Raw genomic sequence first — 27,805 nt, 5'->3', positions numbered from 1 at the left:
GTTACCTCCCCCTCCCACACTGCTTCCGTTTTCTGTCCTTATGTCGCGTGGTGATGACACGACCCTGGCCTGGCTGTCCATTTTTCCGGGAGTGAAGCAACAATTTGGGCTTGAGTGGAGCGTTAATTCTGTCTTTAACGCATTTCATTTTCTTTCTGACTCGGCGGCAGGAGCATGTTAGTTGCTCGCGAAGGCAGTGAGCGACAGTGTCGCAAATCTACCTAAGTGTTGAAGAATATTTTTGCTAGCGGAGAGGAGGAGTGCGCAGGCTGCAGTGACAGACCGCGGGAAAATGGTACTTCCTGTGCAAAGAAGTCTTGGCGCGGCTTTACAGCTGTAAACAACAGGAGGGCACAACAATACGCAAGTAAGTTAGTAAGACGACTAAATCACAGCCACGTTACTCTAATGTTCTGCAGGCTAATTTTAAGTCACTTCTTTTGCTGACCAACTTTCTTGTTTCCTCCGGGTTAGTTAAGCAGACAGTCCCGAGTCGCTTTATTTGTTTGCAGTAATGTCCAGAAATGTAAAAAACAAAATAAATAAGCAGTCCATCACTTGGCTTTAAGAGGTAAAATGTGTCGTGAAATGTCTGACAAGATAAAAACGTTGTGAAAGGAGATGTTTGTTTGCCATCCTTGTCTTTTGTGTTTGTGTTAGTTTAATTCGGGTCAAAGGTAACAAGGCTAGGAACAAAAGAGTCAAAAAGACAGTGTTATATTTATTCAACGAAATTAACTCGGGCCCACAGTTTGATCGTTTGTTTTAACCTGAAAGGTTATGAGATTATCATTCTGCTTGGCTTTGTTCTTTGGTGTCTTTGAGCAGTAGGACGGGCTCTAGCTAGCGCAACATGTTACCGCCATTAGTCCACATTTGTCCAATATATCAACCGTCTGTCAACCGACATTATCTCTGGAATTGTGTATACCATTAGGTGTATGTCACAGTCGATCTCTGGGAAAATTCAGCTGTGTATCTATTTATTTATCTGGTTGTCTATCGATCTTTAATTGGCGACTTGTTTTTTGCCCAGCACTTCACCCATTTCTGATGTGGATCTGCATATATGTTATTATTCATAAAAGTAGTTTTATAAGAAATATTTGAACAATGAAAAAGTGTTGTTAAAAATAATCATCTTACCAAAATAAACAGTATTGCTCTCCTGCAAACATTGATTGAGTAAAAGGGCCTATTACTATTATTGGACCTTTTTGCCCAAAGTAACAGTAATTTATGGAAACTTGTAGAGCAGACTTTTAAGATTTTTTTTTAAAGCAACTTTTGCGTCAATCTTTTGTTTTGGCTTGGACAATAACAACCATCAATTTCCCTTTGGCTTTGACATCAGGTAGTCCTTAAGAAACTGCCACAGGGATCTTTGACAGGATGGAGAACGTTGACACCAGCCATGCATCTGGTCGTAAGTATACATTGCTACTTAAGAACTTGGAATTACTCATCAAAAATTGAATGAAAACGAATTCAATCCCACATTTGTAGATACTCTATTAAAATTGATTAAGACTGATTTTTGTTGGTCATTAACAGACCTTGGAAGCTGAATGTCCTATCTTCCATAACCTTAAATTATTGTTTGGGCCTCCATACACTGTCAGTGCTCGGCATTAAAAACATTAGTTGAAAGTTCAGGTTGTAAACATGCATGCTTTTAGTTATTAATTTCATGCTTTTATTCTTCTTTGGACTGGTGTTTGGTTGGCTGCAGTCAATAGACTTACATTAGTTTATGTTAGCTAACTAATACCAGACTAGGGCTGAACGATTATGGAAAATAATCTAATTGCGATTTTTTTTGCCCCAATATTGCGATTGCGATGCGATATGCGATTATTTTTTAAGGTATTTGTCTTCTGTATTATTAAACAAAGACAAGCAATACATCATATAGTATGGCCAATACTATATTACATTAATTTTAAACTGTTCTTTCCTGGAAGACAGACCTCTGTTATGATGACATGAGGTGATGCATGAATTGATGACTGACATTTTTATTTAACTTCTTCAATCACAACAGTATATTTGAACATACACAATAGTTTATTTTTAGCTTACAAACATCTGAGCATAAAGTGCTGACAAGGAACCCTGGTGTAAACATTAAAATGAAAGTCAGTACAATGTGCAGATTGCAGAAATATACATAAAAAAAAATCAGTGGCTTTACCACACTCAGTTTTTCGACATCTGTGAACTACTAGACAGTCATTCAATTAAAAAATAATATTAAATAAATAAAACTAATAAATAAAAAATACACACATCTTACTGATCTCTGCAGTCAGTAACATTACACATAAAGTGCAAACATAATAGCAATTGTATAAACACACACACAAACACGCCTTTAAAGTTTAAAGGCGTGAAATTGGACGGTCTAGCCTTCTGATTAGCTAATCAGAAGGCTAGTTCTGATTATCGTCACCGCTGTCTCGGTGGAGTTTAATAAACTCGGCCGTCTGCTTCTTGCTATCTAAAATATAACCAGACACTGGCGTAAATTCTCGACTGTCTCATACTTCTGTTTAATAAGTTTTCTGTTTGACGTTTAGTCAGCTGTGTGAAAACCAAGGAGGAACCCACCCGGGGGATTAATAAAGTTTTATTTTATCTAATCTAATAACTTTAATCTCAGCCAAACCGATTTACTCACGAACAAACAAAACACTGAAAAAAGCCCAACAATAACATTTTTAGGTTGTCTAAGTGACTTATATATTACGTTTAACCCGAGCAGCGAAACTCCGCGGTGATCTGAAAATGATGTGCCGGGAGTTGTGCCGTTCTCGGCCGCATCAGTAACCCTCGAGCTCCCGGCTAGCTGTCGAGCTGGTGGGTAGCAGACGCCTCTGAAAACGTCGAAGCACTTTTGCAAATATGGGATATCTTGATAAACCGAGCAGATATTTGATGTTTACACAACTACTTTCTCGCCTGAAAATATGTTAAAAGTTTATTTTGTGACCCAGAAAGATTAGTATGAGTAATTTTAAAACTTAGTAGCGGCCGCCATTGCTGGAAACTGGAGTTTGGCTGGGCCGCGCTATGAATTCTGGGATATGGTAGTAATTTGGACAGCCTTCGGCGCGTCGCTGTGACGTAATCGGTCTACAAATGCGGCCTCAGGAGGATGCAGCCCATGAATTGTATAATATAATCGCAGTATAATCGCAGCCTTTGCGGTTAGAAAATTGCACTTGATCATGTCGCGATATTATCGCAAATGCGATATATCGTTCAGCCCTATACCAGACCCAATAACTCAGAAGAAAACAACACTAAGACTAAAACTCAGTTTAAGGCGGTCACTTTTGTGCTGCTTCTGGCTGCAACAGTGTGTTTATGTCAAAACAAAGGATATATTGTCATGTAGAGCTGGGCGATAGAACGATAACGATATGTATCGCGATATAACTTTTACTCGATAGAGAAATTAAGCTATCGCGATAGACCTCGCCACTCTTGTCCTCTTAAAAAAAAAAAAAAAAAAAAAAAAAAAAAAGATCAGCCAATCCAAATTAAGTAGCGCAGAGCCGAACCAATCACAGCCGCAGCGTCACGTCGCGTGACTTGTAACGTACAGCACAAGTGCCAAGCCGCACGTGTGTTTGTTTGGGAAGCAGCCAGCGGGTAATGGAGGAAATGAGTGTGCCGACTAGAAAAATCAACCGAGCGTGACCGAAGAGAAAACAGATAATGGTTCCAACGCCGGAGAGATTGTCGAACGGAAGAGCCATAGAAGTTCCGTAGTGTGAAGGTATTTTGGCTATTTCAAGTCTGACAAAAAACAGAGTAGCGTGCACTGTAAATTGTGCCGAAAGCAAGTCTGGAAATACAATGAACTGGTGCATGCGTCACACTGTGCGCCACGTTATTGTTTCGGTGAAATGAATTTCTACAATACTGTTAATTCTACTCCCTGCAGTGTTTAAATGCTTACATATACACACAGTTACTGTCCGTCCACACATACGACTCGGTTCTGCTTCTATGCCCCAGCTTTGTTTACTTTTTCCCACCAAGGCTTCTAGACTTCTGATTGGCCAATATTTCTGCACGGTTAGGAATCGAGCGCCACCTGCTGCTTTGGCATGTTCATAGCAGCGTTTTCCTTCATTTCTCCCTTTATGTGTGGACGGGATTATTTTTTAAAACGAAAACAGAAAATCTCAGTTTTCAAAAATACCCGTGTACGTGTGGACGTAGCCTCAGTCTCTGACTGGAAGCGCTAATTCGTCATTCGGCTTTTGTCAGACTAAAGTAACTGTTAAAACTGTTTGAAAAGCTAAGCTATACAACAAGGAGAGATTGAGAATTTCCTTTTAGTTCTCAGTTTATTTGATATTGACAAAAGTTAGTCAGTTTTGTCTGTTCTTCTGTAACACAAACTAAGATTTATTTTTAGAATTAATATTTTGTTTCTAAGTGGAATTGACAATTTAGTAGTCTGTTTCGTTTGTTCTATTTTGAAACCTAAACGCTTTAGCGGCTGCCTTTTGTGTAGTTTGCAATATTTGCCTTTATTTATCTGAAAAAGTCTCATGTTCCTTAAGTACATCTACCCTGTTGAACTTATTATGGGAAATAAATATTTAAATAAAAACAAGCTGCTGATTATTTCACATTTTACTTGTGAGCAACGGCACATTTAAATCTTACAAATATAGTTATTTGGCTTATATCGTGATAGATATCGTTATCGCCTGAAATGAAAAAAACATATCGTGATATGAAAAAATCTCATATCGCCCAGCTCTACTGTCATGTTTCACTGTCTATCTCTTAAGCATTCAGTGGTTATTTGTTGTTGTTTTTTTAGCTGCTCTGAAACGGGAAAATCCACCTGTTAGCTGTAATTTTAGGGTTTGTTAAGCACTTTATACATGAGGAGCTATGTGGAGGAGAGCCTACTTGAGTCACCAGACCAACAAGGAGTGTGACATGTCAGTTTTTTTCTCAAAAGGTTGGCTGTAAAGAGCCACCCAACCATGTGAGTCTATTGACCACAACCAACCAACCCGGTGATGTCAAATTCTGTACTGGCACAAGCTGGCGCTAAACATCTTCTAAAAACGTAGAACTCTTAGCACTTATTTCTTAAATCCAGCTTCACAGACAGAGCTACATCTATGCCAGTTTTTAAGAGGAGGTCTCCGTGATGTAAATTAGCCTTTATACATGAAGTGTTTCATGTTCACTTTAATATGACTTCCATTGCATGCTTGCAATACTGCAGCTTGCCTTTTAAGTGGAAGCACCAAATGTGACAACAATACTCAGACTTTAGAGTGTTTCAAAGTTTGTGGAAGTCTTAAATGGACAAGCGTCATCATTACTTGCCAGACTGCTACAATTTTACATACCAGCCAGTCACACAAAAACCAGATGCTCTTGGTGGTTTTAAAATGTAAAGTAAAACAAAATGATTATTTGAGTTAAGTTCTTGTACTTCATTTGTCTCATTAGTTGGACACGTAATTCTACTACTTTCTCACGGCTCTTAATCTGTTTCAGTTTGAAAGTTTATAATTTGAATAAAACCAGTCTGCTTATTATCCACTGTTTTATTTATGTATGTACTAGGGCTGGGTATCACTGATTTCTAGAATCGATTCAATTCCGATTCACAAGGTCCCGAATCGATTCGATCCACGATTCGATTTAAATCGAATCAAATCGAATTAAAGCTGGGAAATTTTGACAGTCAGAAATATTATAATTCAGATCAGTACATTTACATATTTTTGTATCAATAAAAAGGAAGCTGACACATGCAAGACTTTATCACAGGTGTAAGCGTCACAGCAGATGCCTTTGTGTCAAAGTAGCTGAAGATAAAACACAGAAAAACATGAAGGTGATTTTCCTGGCCTGGGATTTATAAAAATATTCTGCAGTACATCAAAAACGAAAGAAAACCATTAATCAGCATATGAACATTACCTCTGAAGTTACAGCGGTTTTATTAGAGACACGGTTAAGCGTTTTTGCATTTTGAATAATTTTAAAAAGTTTAAATTTGTTCAGTATTGAACAGCAGAAATGAGGTTTTCTTTTCGGAAGAATGTAAAAGGGAAAAAAACAGCGGCCGACAGCCTGTAAACAACAGTAGACTTGTGCGTAACAAGCAAGCGAATAATGAAGAAAGGGAAACTGTTCTTGAAGTACAGAGAGGGAGAGAGAGAGCTGTGCATCGCGGTGGAAGCAAAACAGTAAAAGTCAGAGTGAATTCATGACGATTTTATGTGAAGTGTTTGGATCTTCTTTTGCTGCTGGTTCGGTCAATATTGTTTGGAGAGAGATAAAACTAACAGCTTTAGAATCGGCGCATAAAGGGCGTGAACACAAAGCGCGGACCGCCGACACATCAGAATCAGCGAGCTGTCGGCTTTCAGCCCTGACTGTGAGAAAGGCGACATCTAACTGATTCTGATCCGCGGGTCGCGCTGTGTGTTTAAGTCTATGTGCAGAATCCGTGTACCTGCTCTCATTTACTGTCTTAACTGTTTGGTGGTTCTTGAAATTTTGTGAGATGTCACCAGAGATTCTGGCATTTTGGGCAAAATAAATTTATATTAAAAAATCGATTCAGGATTTTAATGAATCGATTTTACGTTATCCAAGCCAGAATCGATTTTAATCGATGAATCGATTATAAAAACCCACCCCTAGTATGTACATAAAAACATTCCTTAGAAAACATAATTTACATGAATGTAAGATTTTCGGACGCTACCATAATCATGACTTAAGATTTATGTGTAGAAGCTCTCTAACTACTGATGTATACTGATATATATGTATAATATCTACAGTCTTGGTATCTGAAGTAAGCGAGGAGTCTGTGGATATATACGATGGTCTGGACATCGGTTTTAACAGAAGTGCAGGTAAAAGCCCTTTCTGAAATGGTTTCACTTTGATCGGATGCATATTACCACTACTCTTGCTGTCGTAGTCTGAGCACTTTTTTTCTTTTTTTACAGAGGAGCCACCTTTTGTTGGTTCTCAGTTGAAAGAGTCAATGGATTTGTATGAAGAAATTGTGACAGAGGAACAGCAGAACAGAGAGTCATCATACGCTGAGGTAAGCAATTGCTCATTTGGGAATTACCGTATTTCCCGGACTACAAAGCGCACCTGAATATTAGCCGCACAAGCTAAAATCAGGGGAAAATCCTGTTTTGTACATACATTAGCCGCACCTGACCAAAAGCCGCAGGTGTTTCAATGTTGACTTATCATATGTAAGAGAATATGCACAAAGGGAATTGTCAGGAAAGAGATGGCTGTTTGGAGACATCACTTTTATTAATATTTTTAAAAACAAGTTATGGGTACATATTTGCATAACTTTTTAGGTATATGTACAAGTAGCGGTAATTACAAGTACGAAACATGTACTGTGCTTCATAAATGAGTAACAAATGTAGTACATAACAATAACCTACAGCACACCAGAAAAATAGATTCAGACTACCTTTTAGGCTCAGGTGCAGTGACGCGGCTTTAACAAGAAGAAAAGTCAGTCATTCACCACCATCTTTCTCTTCTTCCTGCGCACTAAAACCACCAAAGTCCTCTCCTCCAGTGTCGGATACAAACAGGCTCAGGGTGGCTTCGTCATCCACTCTCAGCTTCTTTCATTCGTTGTCACTTTCAAAACCAAAGAAATCGAACACCCTCTGAAGGGCCGTGGCGGTGTCCTCCTCTCCATCATGCAGCAGTCCAGCCCTTCGAAATCCGTTGGTGAGCGTGGATGTTTTCACACTTTTCCACGCTGTCAGATTCCACCGGTGGAGTTGAGCATAACTTGCTTTTCGCAAGTTTATCGCCGCTCGTCATCCACGCCTCCCGCTGAACGCGTAGCGCTACTTTGAAGTTTGTTTTTCGCGCTACTTGTACAGCACTATGTTGCCTGGCGGATGGACACGTGACCAACATACCACTCTTGAACCCCAAAACTGGTGTCTGATCACATGCCCTGCCGCCAGGCAACGTAGTGCCGTACAACAGCGGAACAAACAAAACAAATAGCCTTACGATATGACAAAAATCATGGACAATCCATAGAAAAGCCGCACCTGACTAAAAGCCGCAGGGTTCAAAGCTTGTGCAAAAAGTAGCGGCTTATAGCCCGACAATTACGGTATTTATTTTTTAACATGGGAATTTTTTGTACTGATAATTAGCTGTGAGGCACTGATAAGCTGTTTTTGTTTTTTTGGGGGAGTGAGCTTGACTGCTGCTGTGTAGAGCAGAGCGATATGGCCAAAAATATTTATCACGATATACATTTGAAAATTTGCGATAACGATATAACTGACGATATAATTGATGCGAGACAAAATACAACTCCACAACATTACTAGCGCAAAAAGACAACCTTCCATTTATTTTCACGTAAACAAGAAGCTGGTTTTTATGTACATTAAAGCTTTATAAAAATTTAACAGTGCAAATGCAAATTCCTTGCTGAGAGTTTAACCAAAAGGCATTTCCAGTAGAAATGGGCTGACATATCCTGAGCATAACCATGTATAATATCCACTGAAGTTAAAAAGAGGTGCTTTGCAACATTAAACTGCAGTGTGCAGTACGTATTTTTCGGACCATAAGGTGCACGGGATTATAAGGCACATTAAGCGAAACAAAGCAGTCAGATAAATCAAACTTTATTAAACTCATTCTTCTTGCTTCCTCCACTTCTGTACCATTGATTCATTAATGTTAAATTCTCTGGCAGCTGCTCTATTCCCATGTTGTTGCAGTATATTAATGACTAACCTCGTATTGTGGATGGATTATCTCAGTTGTTCTCCTGACTGAAGTTTGGTCCGTTTACAGCATCCTGCCATGCGATTGCATTTGTCTCTAACCATGAGGAACCTTCACGTTAACTTTTATAAGTGGAAAAGTGTTAGTGTTCGTCCTCCAGCTTCACTGTTTATGTTATGCTAACATAGCTGTGTCACTAGCGATCACGTAGCACATCATTATATACCACCTAGCCCAACTTCAGTAACCCTACAAACGTCACTGCTGTTTAGTTTCCTGTCTTCATTTATGTTGGAAGTGATAGCAGGAAGTGATTTTTTTTTTTTTTTCCAGAAATCTCTCAGTCAGAACATGCTATATCATGCTTAGGTAACTAGCGAAACTAGCGAGCTAACTTCCGCTAGCTCCCTGCTAACTTCTAACTCTGTTAAATGTAATACATTTTGTTTTCATGGATGCCTGGAAGTTAAACTTCATAGTTACACCTGGTAAAGCAGCAATGCTGATCGTTTTATTAAAGATGAAAGAATTTAGACAGTTTTTAACTCTCAGTGATGCTGCAGTGTTCGTTTGACCTGAAGAGGGGGGTTTAGGACCCAGATTACTCCCAGATTTAAGAGCATCTTAGTCCGACAAATACGACAATAACGACGGCCGCTTGCATGTTCTGCAAAAAAATATGCTTTGTCGTGTATTTGACGGACAAACACCAAACCAGTTCCACATCACTGAAGTTGCACTATTTTTACAAACCAATTCTGGTTCATCTGTTTCACTCAACAATCGGCCATGTGCGTATGAAAACAAAGGCACTGCGCATGCGCGTTTTACTCATATTCTATCGCGATATTTCATTTTCCTATCGTTGCCTAACATTATACCGGTATTACCGTGAGCGGTATAATATGGCCCAGCCCTACTGCTGTGTTTCAGTCTTTATTAGAGATGGCACAATACCACCTTTTAATGTCCAATACGGATATAAATTTGGATATTTGCCAATACCGATATGAATCTGATACAGTTTTTTTATAATCAATAAAACTGTTTTTTAAATGTCTTGCCACATTTTGTATAAGTTTATGCTCAAGTTTAAAAAAACAAAACAAAACACTAAAGCTATTCTATTATACTTGTATGCAAAAAATACACTTCACCCAAAATATTTTGTAGTTCAGCAATACTGATCTTTTTATTTAAACTTTTAGCCAAATTTTAAATCTAAATATTTAAGTAATATTCAAAAAGTATTTTAAAATGCAGGTTCATGCAGAAAAGAAGTGCAATATCAGCACAAAATAATGTTTATATTCAACAACTTAAAAGAAAACCCTCCAAGTTGTATAATGGACAATTTTATACTTAAAGCTTAACTTAAATGGACATCCAGAGTGGAAAGCAGTGCAAATAAATGCAAACACGGTTTCATGATACTCATCTTTTATCAAGATCAGGGCTGGACTGGGACTAGAGACCGGCCCACCAGGTATTCTAGAAAAAGCCATAAAGCCTTTGAATGAAAACAAACGCTGTTGTGAGAGTGATGTACACTGTCTTGTTGGTATATATGTATTATTTCTATACATTGCACATAAGATAACCACTTTGGTTGTAAGATTCAGATAATTATTTATTGAAAGCTAGACATTTTAAACGAGAATAAGAAAGAAAAGTATTACTTTGTGTCCCCCTTTCCCTGTTAATGCCCTACCTGGCCCCCTGGCAAAACTTTGCTAGACCCGCCCCTTCACAGTTACCAGCTGTTAGCTCAATAGAAAAGGATCCTGGTGTTATTTGTCTCTCAGAAACAGTTCATAACTTCCCTTCAACTAGTTCATGTCACCTAAAAGGTAAATCTGTTTCTCCATCACCTGTTCAGCTCAGATGATTCAGTAATGACATCTCCTGGTTTCATCTTCGTGTTTCCCTCTCATGCTAAGGTCATGAGCTGGATTATGCCATGTCGCAAGTTTTTTGAGGTGCTTTTGTGATATTTAATAGATCGAATTACATTTTTTTTATTTCTCCCCGATATCTGAACCAGTAATTTAGGTCAGGATCGGACCAATACTGGTACTGTATATCGGATCGGTCCATCTCTAGTCTTTATATTATCATGATGTTCTACAAAGTGTAGAAACCTTGTTATTGGTAGGTGAATATGGGTTAGTCTATGAAATTAGAACCACACTGCTAAAAATAAGTCCTTTGTCAGTTACAATAAATATTAAATTAGTACTCTAGATCTGATTATTTCTGTATAAATCAAGCAAATTCCAAAAAGAATCAATGAAGTGAACTGATGGACTGCTTAATGATTGAGTCGATTACAAGCAGATACGCTGAGACGCTTCATATTTCAGCAAAGGTGACCCTTGCTCAATATTTGGGATCATGATTGCCATTTTTGTGTAAGCAGAGAATAGCACTTGGATATCACAGGACGTTGAACGTTTGCCAGAAGTCATCATGCCAGCTGTTTCATAGGCCTTTTGTTTTTGTGTCTCTGCAGCTGAAGTCTGGGTTCAGGACAGCCCAAAACCATATTAAAGAGTTGCGCAGGAGACTGGAGCAGTTGGAATTACAGGTGTGGGTTTTTATTTTTGTTTTTATTTTTTTAGGGGGGGGGGGTTTAAATAGAGAGTAGGTTGTTTCATGAGAATATATTTTACTCGGCCAGCTTTCATTTATCGTTTTGGAAAAAATCTTCTGAAGAATCGGATTAGCCTCAATCACCTTTGTAGAAAACAAAGCAAATGTGTGTGTTGTATGTATGTTTTCACCCAAACCAAAAAAAACATCTGTTCCATGATTTTTTTTTTATTTTTTTATTGGAGGAGCCAGTAGGGTCTGTGTAGGTTCTCAGTCCTACAGGTCCTCCAGGTCATGGTAATCTAAGGAGCTTGGAAAGAAAGGGACTGAATTTCTTTGCCTTTCATCTGAGAACTTTCTGCAGATGAGAGATGAAATGTCTGTCTTCAAGAAACTTGGAACAAAGTTACCATAAACACTACTATCTTCACTAAGACAGTTTTGTTTTAAGAAAGACTGTTTTCTGTAGGTGGAATGGGTCTACATTATTGAACTGCATGGTTTGGTTATACGAATTCATTTTACCACTAACATTTTGTGTGCCTTCTGTTTGAATATAGAATACAGGTTTGAGAAAGGAGAACTACTCTCTCAAAAAAAACATCTCTACACTTTTACAAACGGCTAGAAAGGAGGTGATACGAAAAGACGCAGAGATTCAGAGGCTGAGTCAGAGGTACGTTGGTTCTTTTTCGTCCTTCTCCGTTAGGTTACACTGAATACTGGTTAACGTTATGCATAAGGGCAATATCATAAGACACGTAGCAAGGTGTGACATCAATTATTGGCTATACTGAAACAGCAATGTTTTAATTGTTGGGTTTTGCAGGTCTGAGAGAGGGCAGTATCATCATTATCCATCTTCCATACAAAATGTGCGGGATCCAAATCTCTCCAGTCACAGCTCCACCAGTAGGCTGGTTTCTCCACCATCCCGTCCGCCTCCTTCTCCACCACTACCGCCATCCAGTAATTTTCCACCTCCCAGCGTAGACCAGCCTCCAAGAGATGCACGTCAGTCCATGAGGAAAGAAAGTCATAGTTTGCCCAGAGCATCAAAAGCATCTTGTCATAGCCATTCAAAACGAGACGGTGAAATAACTGACAAACAGACGGAGTCAGATAAACACAAATCCAGTCACAGAGAGCACAGCCATCCCAGTCAACATTCTGAATCAATACATAGGAGACATAGAAGTGTTTCAGATGCTAACAATGACAGATTTCACAGAGCAGACAAAGACTTGGTACAAAGGTGTGATTCAAAGTCATGTCAAAGAAAAAGCTACTCGCACGATGGGCACCGCAGATCAGATGAGGTTAAATCCTCACCCACGATTTTGCAAACTACAGCTTCGGATGACAAAAAAGATGGCAGGAGACACGATAAAGCTAAAACGGCTGCATCGGACCCTAAACACAGTGCATCTCACAGCTCAAAAGAGAGCTACAGCCGAGAGCTTGAAAAAATCAAGACTACTTGCAGCTCTTCCAGAAGTTACAACTCAAAGGACTGGAAAAAGTCTTCTGTAGATCAACATGTTATACGATACAGAGATTCCTCCAAAGAGAGGGAAGGGGCTAGACAGAGAGATCATCAATGGAAAGGGGAAAGGCAATATAAAGATGAAGTAAGAAAAAATCATATCAATGACAGTCAGTCCCACACAAGCAGAAAATGTGAGAAGCTGAGAACCAAAGAATCAAGTAAAAGTGACAAGGACAGATGCGCAAAGACTAACACGGTCTTTAAAACATCACCTGAAGAAACCAATATAAGCAAGAAAAACTCTGAGGAAACTAGTCCAAACAGGAAACTGTGCTTTATGGAAACATTGAATTTAACCCTTTCACCAATTAAGAAGCCAGTATTACCTTTTGGTGGGAGCCTGAAAGATCCTGTACCAGTGGGAAAGGATGTTGAAAAGGGCTCAAAGGAAGATAATTTGCAGCCTAACATGGAAGACATGTGTGTCATTGATGACATAGAAAACATTGAATTAGAAGGAGAGTTGAGAGATATTACAGAGCAGTCTCTGAAGAACCACAAAGTTTTGAGTTGTGAGAGGACACTTGAGGCATCAGATGTGGAAGGTATTCAGGAAAAAGACACAGTCTGTAATAAAACTGCCGTAGCTGACAATTCAGTCCAAACTACCTCAACTAACAGCCAACCCTTGGATATTACAGCAAAGCAAGTGAGTGCACACCTTGCAGCAAAATCACCAGGGAATAGTTATGCAAAAGCACCAGACGTGTCAAAAAATAATGAAGAAAATATGAAGCTAGTCTCAGACAGTAAGGCAGCTGAATGTAGAATGGCGGAGGCCAGAGACCCCATAAATCCAGTTGACAAGCCAGGAAGGATTTCTAAACAAATTCCAAGCTATGACCTACAAAAAGCTTACTGCGAAAATACTGCCGATTCATGTGCTGAGATTACTGTGGAGTCCACTGTGGAGCATCTTGAAGCTGCAGTACAGCAGAATGCCTCTTTGGAATCACGTGCAGAAGATGCCGATTCATCACAGCCAAAGAAAACAGATATGACTGACGAAACTAATCCTGTGTGTCAGACTTCCCCGGCTATCAAGTCTCAGGTCTGTCAGCAAGGTTCTCCTGCTTCTTCTACTCCAATTCAACTGAAAGGGAATTGTGAAAAGCAAGACTGTCGTAAAGATGCAGATACAGTGTCCAGCACAATCAGCCTGGAGTCCCTTCCACAAGAAGGATTGAGTTTGAAAGAGGCTATTTACGTTTTAACACAGACAAATGAAGACACTGGAGACAGTAGCGCTAGCGCAATTGAGCCGAGCTCTTCAACTAACTGTATCGGAGTGTCCAAAGTTAGCAGCACAACAGAGGAGAAGACCCTACTAAAAATTTACAGTGACATGACCACCACACCCAGCAAGAGCTGCAGCCCTAGAAATGGACAGGAAAACCATTTGAAGCCTTCAAGCTCTGTGCTATTACTACATGATGAGGACTCTATGATGCGCACACTGAATAATCTGAAGAGAATCCCAGATGCCATCAGTCCTTTGAGGAGTCCAGTACGGGTAATCAAGAGATGTCTTCTCCATGTGCATAGCAAGCCTGGTCATGTAAAGAGCCTTCAAAAAGGTAGTTATCCTCCTTTCAAGTCTAGTAATCTATATTTCAAAACTGGCAAGTTTTCCATTGAATGCTTTCCATCTTGCCAAGGATACTGCTTACAAGCTTTACTATAAGCCTTCTCTTTACTAACTGCTAATTTCATCTCATTTCTCATCTCACTGTGTCTTTTATGTGCCTGTCCTCTGTCACAGCTGCATCAGCACAATGTATTTTAAGAAATTGAACACCTCATTTCTCCTTTATAAAATACATGTTTGGACTTTACCTTAATTAGCATTACCTGTTACGTTACAGTAGTGCTTTTGACATCCCCAGTGGATCTTTGTTACTGTTCTGAGTTGGGTTTAAAATTAGCTCTGGCAAAAAATACAAAAATGTACCATCTTATACATTTGTTTGACTCTTCTATCTGACTGTTATCTATTTCTTTCCTGTGCAGATTTTTCCAGTACAGCTGTTGATGCCAACTCGGAGAAGTTGGATGTAAATAAGGAGAACAAATATCCAGGTTCTCCTGCAAAGCGAGACGTGGTAAATTCGGTGGATAAAGTGTCTGACTTGAATTCAAGTCGTTCAGACACAGATCTGGAGGAAGGAGAAATTTTAAGTGAAAGTGATGAGACGGCGGCAAGTTCACCCACTACTACAACAAAGAGGGCAAAACTAGCACAGCCAGTCAGAAATAAGTCAAGTCCTAACTCTGTTTTAAAGAAGAAGCTTGCAGAGAGACGGGCTGCTTCTGAAGAAAGTCGTGAAATTTCAGGCGTAACGACACAAAGTCCAAAAAGTCGTTTTAAAACAGTTTGTCCCGCAGCAAGTAAAGCTTCTTTTTGTACCATCGAAGAAATAATGGAGACGTTTAAGTTAGTCCGTGCCGAGATCCGGAAAAAGTACATGAAGCTTCATAAAACTTTTCCCAGGAAGAGTTTCTATGGAATGATGGATAATTTCCAAAGGTCCTTTTTAGAGTTTGTGGATGGTGCTCATTTTGGTAAGATATGTGATCAACCAGGGGAGCTCAAGTCCAGACTGAAGAAACTCATTGAATCTGTGTTTGGCAAAGTGTCAAATAATGGCATTGTGAAACGAATATTTGAACAACAAGCAGTGGATTTGAAGCAAAAGCTGTGGGACTTTGTAAATGTCCAAGTTGACTACTTGTTTGTGGATATTCACACAACGTTGAAGAGCTTTTGCAAAGCCTCAAGACCTCTGCCAGAGGACAGTGACGGTGAAAATGTATCTCAACAGCCTCCCATGAGAAAGGCATCATATGAGTCGAACCAAGCACAGCCGGCTTCCACCAGCCTGAATCAGGCCAAATCCTGTGCTGTGGTGTCTTACAAAAAGGGCCTTGGAAGCAGAGGCAAGGACATCAGAATCACACACGGGTCTGAGTCGCATCCACTGAACTCCCCAAATACACAAGCAGAGTTCCTTCTTCCTAAAAATCCACCTGCAACTCCTGAAAAAAATAATATACCTTCTTTGGTGGTCACTCAGAATGGCTCTTTGCTTGACAGAACTGACTTTGAGCTACTCACTGAGCAACAAGCTTCCAGTTTAACATTCAATCTGGTCAGAGACTCTCAAATGGGTGAAATTTTCAAGTGTCTTCTGCAAGGTTCTGACTTGTTAGAAAGCAGTGGTATCGCTGGAGAAAACACTGCCTGGTCCCTCAGTACTCCAAGGAAAGATGGAGAAAGAAACATAAGCATCATCACACCATCAAAATTTGAGTATCGATCTAAGCTGCTTTCCCCAGCTAAATTTGATACCCCTTCTAAACTTTTTGCCACCTGGTCTAGTATTTCACCTCGCAAAATATCCTCCTCTTGCTCAAAAGATCAGACCACACTGAACCCGGCTTTACTTGATGAAAATTGTCTGTTAGAAGTTCCATCGCAAAATCGAGCACTGTTGCAGGCCAACTTGGCCTCACAGAAGTCATATTCACTTCTAGCTGAAGATTTGGCCGTGTCTCTCACCATTCCATCACCTCTGAAATCTGACAGTCACCTCAGCTTCCTACAGCCATCCGCCTCAAGTATGTATGTCACGTCCACGCCAGAGAACGTCATCAGCGCCCACATATGCGAGGATGCTCTGCTGGACGGGGAGGATGCCACAGAGCATGACATACACCTGGCTCTTGACACTGATAATTCCAGCTGTGGCTCTGGCAGCAGTTTGGCCTCAGAAACACCTGCCACGTCTTTTGTGTTTAAGCCCGACATGGCGATGCAGGCGCTAGTGATGGAAAAGTCCAACGATCATTTCATTGTGAAGATTCGGCAGGCGAATCCAGAAGCAGATAGAACTCTAACTGCTAATGAGAGCTTACGTGAAACACTAACAGAGGAGCAGCACATAGAAGATAACACTGCAGCTCAGGATAGTGAAGCTGGTGTTGCAGAAAAGTTTGAGAAAGCTGTCTCTTTGGCGGGCAGTTTCTCTAACGTTGCTGAAAGCTCTGTTTTGTGTCCAGCTGGTACTGAATCCAGTGTCTGTCTCACTGAAGGTAAAGACTTAACACTATTAAACAATCAGCCAGATGACATGCTAACTCGACACACTTTTTCCAAAGAGACCCTGAAAAATCGGTCTGACGGTTCTCCTTCAGATAAGTGTTTGAACAATGTTTCTGAAAACACAGTTGTTAATGTTAACATAAGCCCTTCAAAAACTGTCTCAAACAAGTCTCAGAATAAACTCATTCCCTCTAAATGTGCTGTGTCAAATAACTGTCAAACTACTGAAAGCTCTTATACAAATCAGAGGAGCCGAAAATTGTCTTCACACGTGTCAGACTCGAAGAACAATGATGTGGACATATCTGAGTCAGAGAGAAGCCTCGTGATAGCAGAGGACACGAGCAGTTCACCCGACAAAGGCAGAAAACGAAAGAAGCACCAGGACAAATCAAAAGCGAAGAGATTGAGGAAGGAAAAAAAGAGTCCAGAAGTCGTGCTTCCTTCCAAGGAAGCAGATGAAGAGTCCAAATCATCTATGGGCTGTCTGTCTCCCAGCAGTCTGTCTGCCAAGAATGTCATCAGGAAGAAAGGCGAGGTGGTGATGGCCTGGACTAGGTCAGTAGTAAAGTGCATCGTGTTCTCTCTTTCCAAGGAGTGTCTGAATAGAAGAATGAATACTAGTTGCATATAGTCAGTATTGGTTTCACAATATTTCAGCAGAAAATGTCAAATAGAAGTTGACCTGTGATGGACCTGTTGGCCTCCTCGCAGACTCAACATTGCAACTTATAGACACTGCATATCTGTAATCCCTGGCCATACTGGTCTAACGTCATCTTTCTAACAAAGCTGATATAGATTAATATGGCTTGCTGGTTGTTAAGCTGTGGAAATGTTAGACAAAATAAAGCCACACTGAAATGGTGTCAGCTGGTTTGAAGTCAACTCCGTCTAAACATTAAATAAGTTAGCTCTGACACTTGATGAAACATTTTCTCTCTCCTTGAATGAGCACGTCAACGAACCAGCTGAGGTTACAGCTCTAGTACATGTGCTGTTCAAGTGGCTGTCAGTTTGGCTTTTACTGCTGTACACTGTATAAACATAGGAAGTCCTTTGAGTGCTAAGATTCAAAGGGCTCTGTATGAGTGCTGGTCCATTCACTACAAGAGCTTTGTTAAATATGTCTGTATTTTGGGGGGAGTTGAAACTAGTTTTGCACACTGTCCCCCATGTTTAGAAGTTAAAAATTAATTGATGAAACTAACAATATAATAATCAAAGTAATTTTAATACACAGATAAGGCTCCTTGGGATCAATAACTATCTGAGGGCTAGAACCTGTGGACATTAATAAATATTACATTTTTGGGTTGTTTAACTCATTGTGGTGGCAAATTTGCAGTTACCTGAATGTATTGTGTCTGTGTACCTTGTATAAGTGTTGCCAAAATTCAGCCTTGTTATCAAAGAAGAGATTTTGATCTGGTAGTTTATGCTCATCTAATCAGAATAGTCTCACTGAATGTATTTTTAATGTTTCATTCTACATTATAGGGCTGCCACTAATGATTATTTGTATTGTTACTGTGTAAGAAGTTTAGCTAATTAAATAGACTACTCAGTATCTTTCATCTCCTTCATCAGAGATGAAGATCGAGCTATTCTCATGGACATGAAGACAAAAGGCGCTTCACGCGAGACTTTCTCTGCTTTGTCAGAGAAACTTAACAAGCCTTCAGGCCAGGTAGATAAATCTTGTTTCTTTCTTTCTTTTTCTTTACTTTTGTTTAGTGTAAGCATCCAGTAACTGTTAACTGTTTGTTTTCCCCAGATTGCTCACAGATTTTATCAGCTCATGAAGCTTTTTAAGAAGATGGACACCTGATGCCTCTGAATATTTGTGTATATGGTTCTTATTTTGGAGCATATTCATACATGTGCCAATAATTAAGGTGATATGATGACTTGATCACCACACAGAGTGCTGTATCTGTCAAAATCTGGAGCTTGGTTTGAGTCAAAGGCTGGGAATTCATAACTGTCTCTAAGGATATTGTGTTACAGATGCAGAACTGTACCTGCTCATGCTGTTGAGAAAGGAATTCAAAACGTTTGAGATTTTTAGCAAGCCACACAGGATCATCACAGAAGGACGTGATGTGGGCCACAGGATTCCACCTTTTTTACCTTCCTATCTCGACTTTTGCAGACATTGCAGATCTCAAAACAGTTAATGAGTCATAATATCAGTTCCCACGTCCGCAAATTAGTTTTTCTCCAAGCATTTTGGGGAAACTATCCTCATAATGAGAAGATTTCAGGTTCCAAAACAAGTATGCTCACTATATTTTACATATTGAGTCAGATTCTTAGTTTAGAGGTTAACACATGACCTGCCATTAAACCTTGATCTACAGGGCTCATAGTTTTAGTCTTTTGACTTGGAGTCAGTGTTAAATTTTGTGTTAAATGTTGGATCTTGTTTTAATAGATGTGTTTGTGTGTGGGAAGGGAGTGCTTCATACATTTGTTTACATGCTCACTCCAAGTAAAAGACATTACATCATTACATTCATTTCTTAATTTGTGAGTGCGTGTGTGTGAGAGAATGACTGAATGAACCCTCGTATCTGTGAGCTGCAGTGACAAGTTTGCTTGTTACTAACGAGAACTATGTAATGACATATTGTAAAAAATTCTTTACTGAAAATAAAAGTTTTATTTATTTAATGGACTGGTGCCACACTTTTCTACATACAAGCTGGATTCATCAAATACAGTCGTTCAAGTGTTTGTTTGTTTTTCCAATTACTATGTGCTTTTTAAATCTGATGGGTGCAATGATCCAACTGTGGGTTCAGCATCTTCAGTTACAGACTGAAAATGAAGGAGGGTTCATTCCTCATTTCATTAAAACTCCTGAACCACAACAAGCCACATTAAACTTGCTAATTTTTGAAGGCATATAAAATCAACAATATGGATTTTGTCATTACGTGCAGGGGTTACGATGGGTCAAAGCTATGCAGTAATCATCTCATTTGTTTTCTTGAATGATTAATATGTTTTGCAGTGATGTCTCCAAAGGTTTATCCAAATGATCCTCTGTTCTGCTTCCAGGTGATACTGCAGAGAAAACAATGTCACCCCATGTTTTGCCATTTTGCACATTTTCAATTGTTTTATAAAAGAGAAAATGGTGATACATGTATTTCAAAACATCATGTGTGGACAAACCATAAAGAACTAGCTGGATATTTTGTGTAGAAATCACAGTACAGCATCTTTCTTATTGAGTCATTTACTTTGCTTCTCTGCTACACCAGCATTTATTGTTCACCAACCTGCCAAATCTCACTTTAAGCCCTGGTTCTCTTTCAGACCTCACTATGGGGGTGCCTTCTGGTGCACTCAATCATTGAAGCTCCACTTCCACCACATTGGTCTAAGACCGATCAATCATTTCAAGGACACAGGGTCCCCTGACCCCCTTTATAATAGAGTGTTCACATGTTCAGCTGATTTGATTGCATGTGCTTCTAGCAGAAAGAAAGTGGAGAAAAATATCCATGTTCTGATATGCAGCCTATTTAGTTTAGATTTCATCATCAACTGTAACAAGAGTGCACTGTCTCTCACTCACGGAATAGAATATTTGGGTTATAATAAACTTTTGGTTTTTCTGTCACAAAATTGGAAAAATTTCACTAGTACTAGCTCTGTTCCCCAAGGTAAACAGTCACATTTAGAGCTTGTTTGCACTTGAGTGGGCTGTTGGCCTCAGTAATCACTATCATCCTAGAGACTGTTGAGGATGCTGCATTTTGAGCACTGGGTGTCCTCTCTGCTTTTGGATGTTGGATACCCCGTTTGGTGAGAAATGTGTGTTTTTCCCCAAATGTGTGATGGCTCTCCATCGCTGCAGACAAACAAATGTTCATCACCATTGTACCCTTGTGTTAGGTGACTTTGGGGAAAACTGAATGCAGATGTCATGGTGCATGCTTAATCAACCAGGTTGATTCTGTTCATCTGGGGGTAGCGTTTTCAGTGGAAGAAACGTTTCAGTCATGAGAGTAACCTGTAATAGCTAACTGATCCTGAGACTGTCTCATCTGTTAGCAGCTGGTTCATTTGTGCTGCCAGACAAACTTTTTTTGCATTTCCCCAGTAAAATATGATGTTTCTAAAGGAATTTGACCAGCTCAACTCAAGACATCAGTTTTGTTCTATTGGGGAGAATTTATGAGAAAAACAGAAAGCAAAGTTTAAAATGTAATCATAAAATATTTAATAATTCATTGATTTTGACACGCTGAACTCCAAAATATTTAATTACCATTTCTGTATCAGGTAAGACTCATTTACACATTCAACGTTTTCATGTCACTGGTTGCACAGGCCTATGGAATAATATGAACTCTCAACAACAGCAACCTCTCAGTATTGACGAGCTCCACTTCAGTAAAGTAATGCAATATATTACTTAAATTACTCGCAAGAGAAAGTAATTTGTGTTACTGCTACTTACTTTCTCGTTACTCCTAAAATGGTGCACTCTCCCATAATTACCAGTTAACAATATAAACGTTGGGCACATACCAACACAAATCCCTATCCTTCTGAATACAAACAAAGACTCTTCTGGATTGTAGTCTAGGTTTGCGTTAACATGTTATCTATGCAGATGATAGTTCTGTTAGCACTATGTTATTTCTGTTCTGTCCACTTTACCACTGCAATCTTGTCCTTTTAAGTAATAATAAAATTCCACATCGCGTTACAGTGGTGTGAAAAAGTGTTTTCGCCTTTCCTCATTTCCTATTTTTTTGTATGTTTGTCACGCGGAAATGTTTCAGATCATCAAACAAATCTAAATGTTAGAGAAAGATAATACAACACAAAAAATGCAGCTTCTAAATGAGAGTGTTTATTATGGAACCCGCAGAGCCCTGTGTGAAAAGGTGTGATAGTGTAACTGACAGTGTGCTAGCTCCTTAGCTAGCACACTATACAAACAGTATAAAAACAGTTACAACAAAGATGAAAGATTATTGAAGACATGCATGCTGGCACATTTCATTCACTGCATAAAACCTGAAACTATCAAAAACCTAGAGTTCAAGATTTAGAAAAAGGTTGCATGAAGATTAGAAGTAATGAGTCTGAAAACATTGTCCAGAGCTGTGTATTGGCATCTGAGTTGGTGCTATTTCTAGTTTAGTGTCCTGATAAAAGTGGCAGGATGAACCTAACCTCAGGGCATTATAAGGTCATGGTACTGATGGATCAATAGCTTCAAACCGACCTACTTTCCAGCTTTAAAATAGTGTCAGTCAGACTGCACAGTAGGGTGTTGTCTGTCTCCAAGGGATTAAAATATCACACTTACACCACACTCGAATCTACAATTTGATTAATGGCCTTATGCCAAAACACACAGGGACGAGGACTCTAGAAAATATGTAAGTAAAGTACATTTTGCTGCATGATTTAAATTTGTAGAAAGACCTGCAAACTACAAAGTTTTCTTTTGTTCACAGGTAATATTAATATGACAGAAGATGGGGGACTGGAATCTATTAGGGAGTATTTTAGAAGAGGTCCACATTCATTCCACCATCGTTGGGAAGATATGGCTCACAATCCTCTTCATTTTCCGGATGCTTGTGCTCGGCGTCGCAGCTGAGGATGTCTGGGATGATGAACAGAGCGAGTTTGTTTGTAACACAGAGCAACCTGGCTGCAAGACTGTCTGTTACGACCAAGCTTTTCCCATCTCTCTCATCCGCTACTGGGTCCTGCAAATTATCTTTGTATCCTCACCCTCTCTGGTCTACATGGGTCACGCCTTGTATCATTTGAGGACCCTTGAGAAGGAGAGACACAGGAAGAAAGCGTGTCTGAAAGCTGAGCTGGAAGGTACAGATCCCGTCCTGGATGACCATAAAAGAATTGAGAAAGAGCTCAGGAAATTAGATGAACAGAAGAAAGTAAGGAAAGCTCCTCTCAGGGGCTCTTTGCTGCGTACATATGTTTTCCATATTTTGACCAGATCTGTAGTGGAGGTGGGTTTCATTATAGGACAGTTTGCTCTGTATGGGATTGGACTGTCTGCACTCTACAAATGTGAAAGGATGCCTTGCCCTAACAGCGTTGATTGTTTTGTGTCACGACCGACAGAGAAGAACATTTTCATGGTTTTCATGCTGGTTATTGCCGGAGTTTCTTTATTCCTCAATCTCCTAGAGATTTCCCATTTGGGGGTGAAGAAGATTAAACAAATCTTGTATGGATATAAATATGGGGATGATGAGAGTATGTGCAGGTCAAAGAAGAACTCCATGGTGCAGCAGATCTGTGTGCTCTCAAATTCCTCACCACAGAGATTAATCCAGCTCACGCAGATGACCTGCTCTGCTGTGCCTGAAACTCACGGAGAGAGTCAGCCTTTGAATTTGGCCTTAGTGGCCCCTCAGAGTATCGAAGGTCACAGCATCTCCTGCCGCCCCAGCCAAGCTGAAATCCAAGGTCTGCACCAGCTGGGTGTCATGGAACGACGTTACACTCTGGAAAATCGCAAACCGTCATGCAGCAGCGATGACTCAAATGGACCCCATGGTTCTGGTAAACCACACTATGTGGGGCCTCGACCTACACTGACGGCCGGCCACATGGAAATCCCAGCAGCCCTTAGAAACCCACAGAGGAAGCAGAGCAGAGTGAGTGTATGTAAGGAGCTCAGCGATATGAGTGATTCTCCGGAGAGTGAACACTATCCCACAGCCAGAAAATGCAGTTTTATGTCCAGAGGACTGTCGGAGGGCAAGCTGGCCAGTCCGTCTGACAGTGGAGACTGTCAGAGTGGAACGGACAATGCATCCCAGCATCTTAGCGAGGGGGAGAGTCCAGTGGTGTCTCCACCACCTCCAGCTGGAGGGAGGAGGATGTCCATGGTAAGCTAATGTCTCTTTTTGGCTATTAATAAAGGCTTATAGTCTCATATGTGTGATTTAGCGTGTACTTGTTTGTTGAAAGATTTGGTTATAGATACACTGTTTGTTTGTTGTCTGATCAAGTCAAGCTACCTTAAATTCCCTCCAACTCCACTTTTTTTGTCAATTCAAGTGTAATTAGTTGTAAGATGGAGTTATGACCAAAGAAAAAATTTACCATAGATTGTAATGAGAAGTTCCTGAAGTACACAGCGTTGCAAGTCAAGCGGTGTTTTCCATTGCTTTTATTAGAGCAGCCTTCCAGCTACCTTTGTTGCTTCACACCACACACACCCGTCAGGTCACGGCAACCCGGGGAGGCTGTGTGGGTCAGCCTCCCATGACACCACACCCCAAACCCATCGCTCCACCCCTCTCCTGCAGCTGAGCCACAAACCACACCCAGTCACATAGATATATTTTTTAATTTCATTCTGTCAAAAAGTAAACATAAATATTGAAAATCAAATGCAGCTACATCTACAATGTAAAGCTCAGCTGATCAGATGATCTCAGTGCCAGTCCAGTTCATACCCTTTTACATATCCAGTTGGAAAATCTCATTAGCTGGCCCACAACTACTTTACATTTCCTGCTGCTTAATAATCAACATCATTCTCAGTTCCTCCCTTCCTTGGTGAAATCTGTTGTCAGTGATAGCAATCAACTTTACTTGAATAAACTCAGTTGAAAACCCTTTTTATTTCATTAATTCCAGTGATCATTATGAATTGAGTAATATAAAATAAAATAAATAAGTAACCTGTCAGTTTCAACCACAACAAAGGTCAAGCTTGTTTACAGACATTTTCTCACTATCATATATTTTTCTAATACTGTTCAAGACAAGATAGTCTTGAGATATTAGCAGAAAGTCAAACATTACTATTTACTATATACTACTTGAGGTTAGAAAACAAAACATAAACGTGTCATCATGACTATGACAAGAATAATAACTATACATTGTACCTATTTTTTTCCCTTTTCAGAGCATGATTCTGGAGCTGTCTTCAATCATGAAAAAGTAAACTATAAAGTACAGTTCTGGGACCAAACGAGTGCCAATGGGAGTTCTAAATTAGCCAAAGGAGCCTGATTTCAAACCGAGTCTCATCCTGTTTCTCTGCAGCAACATTATATGTCCACAGTGTGCTTATACAGTATGTTTTCTGCATGAATAATTTAGTTATTTTCCACATCCAAGAGACACTTAATTTGCTTTATGTAATGTATGATTGCTATTCCTATCAACTGTTTGATTATAAGTTTACACCAGATAAAAGAAGTATTGAAAACGTCAATACTGACGTTTCTAAATAAATCTATTTCAAAAGGTTTGTTGACATCACCAGATGTCGGTAACTACCCATCCAATCCACTCATGCGAGAAATCAAATCATAGATGTCCAGAAATTAAGCTATGTGTGAAAATGAAAAAATGGCATTGGGAGAAAGTACTGAATGCATGAAGAAAGCAAAAAGGCATGGGGAGTCATGGCACCAGCTGAAAGCAATCCTGCCACTTCAGTTCCAACTAATGGCCTAAAAAAAGGTGTCTCATTACCAAGATGTCACACAAGAAGCATCTCATGATGGGTAACTGATGATACTGATGACACTGGTTACAGAAGAAATTACTAAAGAAACTACTAAATTACTGAAGGTTCCAGTGAGCACTGTTGGGGGCATAGTTTGAAAGAGGAAAGAACAAATGTCACCACAAACCGGCCGCTACCAAGTGCTTCCCTCAAGATTTGAGACAGAAGGTGAATGTAGCTCAGGCAGTAAACCAAGTCATCTGAACTCAATTAAATTCAGTTTTATTTATACAGTGCCAAATCACAACAGTTGCCTCAAGGCGCTTATATTGTAAGGTAGGTCCTACAATTGTACATACAGGGAAAAACCCATCAATCACGTGACCCCCTATGAGCAAGCACTTTGGCGACAGTGGGAAGGAAAAACTCCTTTTTAACAGGAAGAAACCTCCGGCAGAACCAGGCTCAGGGAGGGGCGGCCATCTGCTGTGTAATCTGCTAAACAGATGATTAGTGGTTTGATCCCTCCAGTTTGCATGCCAAATATCCTTGGGAAAAATGCAAGATACTAACCCCAAGTTGTTCTCTGATGCATCGGAGCATGAATGCGTGTGCATGTTAGACAAAAAGAGCAAAGAAAAAAGTGCTGGTGTGAATGCGTGAATTAAGCAAGTTGTGTAAAGCCCTTTGAGTTCTCAGATAGTGTAGAAAAAGTGCCAATCCATTTACTAGAAGAATGAAAAGAATGATCAAAAAAGTTGTCCAAGGACTACTTGAAACAGCAGGTATCATTATTTCAAACGGTCTGGTTTAGGATTTGAAGACTGTGTGGACAAATGGACCAGAATCACACCTGAGCAATACATGCAACTAGTTGCTCCATACAGGAGGCATTTTGAAGCTGTCATCACCACCAACAGCTTTTGTAAGAGGTATTAAATTCATTTCAGCCGCGTGTTCAATACATTTTCACAGCATCATTTCTCATTATTACCACTAATTTATCAACACGTGGTCTGAGTTCTTTGTATGTGTGGAATTGATGGGTTGTTACTGCCATCTAGTAGGAATTTCATATCAATAGTACCTTTAGAGATACAATTACTTAGAAAATTAATGACATATTCAGTACTTATTTTATCTGCTCTGTCTATAAATTGTGAGCTACTTTGTGGGTAGTTTTGGAGAATTTGGAGAAGTCAGGCATGAATTCAAATGCTATTTGTGTCAAAGCACGTATTTATCAAATCAGTTTAAAAGTCTTCGAAGATATTTGTCAGAATAAACAGGAAATAGGGAAATCTGAAACTGCAAAAAAGAGAAAGAATTCTTGGAATTGGTGTTTATGGCTTATTATTAGTATTATATAATTGTGTACAAAGCAAAAGTGAAGCTAAAAAATATTGCCTGTCACTGTTGAAGATATAGTATCACGTGGTACCACTACCATCTGCGAGAGAAAAATACATTCTTTGAACTTTGTGTTGTTTAGGTTCCCATATCTCCTTGTGAATGCATACCACACATTTTAAAAATGTTATAATAAACTACTAGTTGTCTAGTTAGCTAGCTGGCTACATATCATTTTTTGAAACCATGGAATGTGTATTTTGATTATTGTTTTTACATACTCTTGTATACACCTCCCATCTAGTTCCATAGTAGAGGGGCCTAATAATTGAATCTGATTAATAATAATCAGATACCCTGCTGGGATGGCAAAAGGAGGAGATAGAAACCACTGACATCAAGAGAAGGAAGCTCCTTACTATGGAGGGTTTCACTCCTATACCAGTATCCTGAGACTGTACTGTAAGCGGAAAGAAGGAGGCTTACAGTACAGTACTAGTGAGTGTCAGAACGACTATCCAGGATGAAACAAGAAAGATCATTGTGACACCAATCATGGCAGTACTGGATGTATAAAGATGCTTCTGCGACAATCAAGCATATAACAGCTGAGTGCAAGTGCAATGCTAGCAGGCAGGGCATACATGGAGCACCATAAAAGCTGTCTATCATAGTATACAGGAACATCTGTGCCTGGAAGTCCCAAGGTCAAAATAAGATACGCTCTCTAGGGTGGTTGAGAATGATGGAGCTAAGATCCTGTGGGACCTCCAGATACAGACAGACAAACTGGTGATGGCTAACCAACTGGACATAGTAGTGGTGGACAAGCAGAGGGATATGGGCACAGTGACAGATGTAGCTATAACAAGTGATAGCAACATTAGAACAAAGTACCACAAGACAATAGCAAAATACAAAGGCC

At 39.7% G+C, this 27,805-nt stretch overlaps 2 protein-coding genes across 2 annotated transcripts; both read left to right on the top strand.

The window, feature by feature from the left end:
• Positions 1-26: 26 nt before the first annotated feature.
• casp8ap2 (caspase 8 associated protein 2) lies at positions 27-19,724 on the top strand. The gene is made up of 10 exons (XM_026142920.2): positions 27-367; positions 1,355-1,426; positions 6,843-6,917; positions 7,014-7,114; positions 11,318-11,392; positions 11,958-12,073; positions 12,227-14,523; positions 14,957-17,606; positions 18,639-18,738; positions 18,826-19,724. Exons 2-10 carry the CDS (start codon positions 1,393-1,395, stop codon positions 18,877-18,879), a joined length of 5,502 nt encoding a protein of 1,833 aa, XP_025998705.1. The 5' UTR covers positions 27-367; positions 1,355-1,392; the 3' UTR covers positions 18,880-19,724.
• A 2,169-nt stretch (positions 19,725-21,893) lies between these two features.
• Positions 21,894-27,095, top strand: gja10b (gap junction protein alpha 10 b). The gene is made up of 3 exons (XM_026143429.2): positions 21,894-22,459; positions 22,538-23,950; positions 24,982-27,095. The coding sequence occupies exons 2-3, from the start codon at positions 22,559-22,561 to the stop codon at positions 25,018-25,020; spliced, it is 1,431 nt and encodes a 476-aa protein (XP_025999214.1). The 5' UTR covers positions 21,894-22,459; positions 22,538-22,558; the 3' UTR covers positions 25,021-27,095.
• Positions 27,096-27,805: the final 710 nt, after the last annotated feature.

The sequence above is a fragment of the Astatotilapia calliptera genome, chromosome 15 (genome assembly GCF_964374335.1).
Source record: "Astatotilapia calliptera chromosome 15, fAstCal68.1, whole genome shotgun sequence".
In the NCBI taxonomy this organism is placed as follows: domain Eukaryota; kingdom Metazoa; phylum Chordata; class Actinopteri; order Cichliformes; family Cichlidae; genus Astatotilapia; species Astatotilapia calliptera.
The sequence above is the reverse complement of the archived record's forward strand: the minus strand, read 5'-3'. Positions and strand labels throughout refer to the sequence as shown.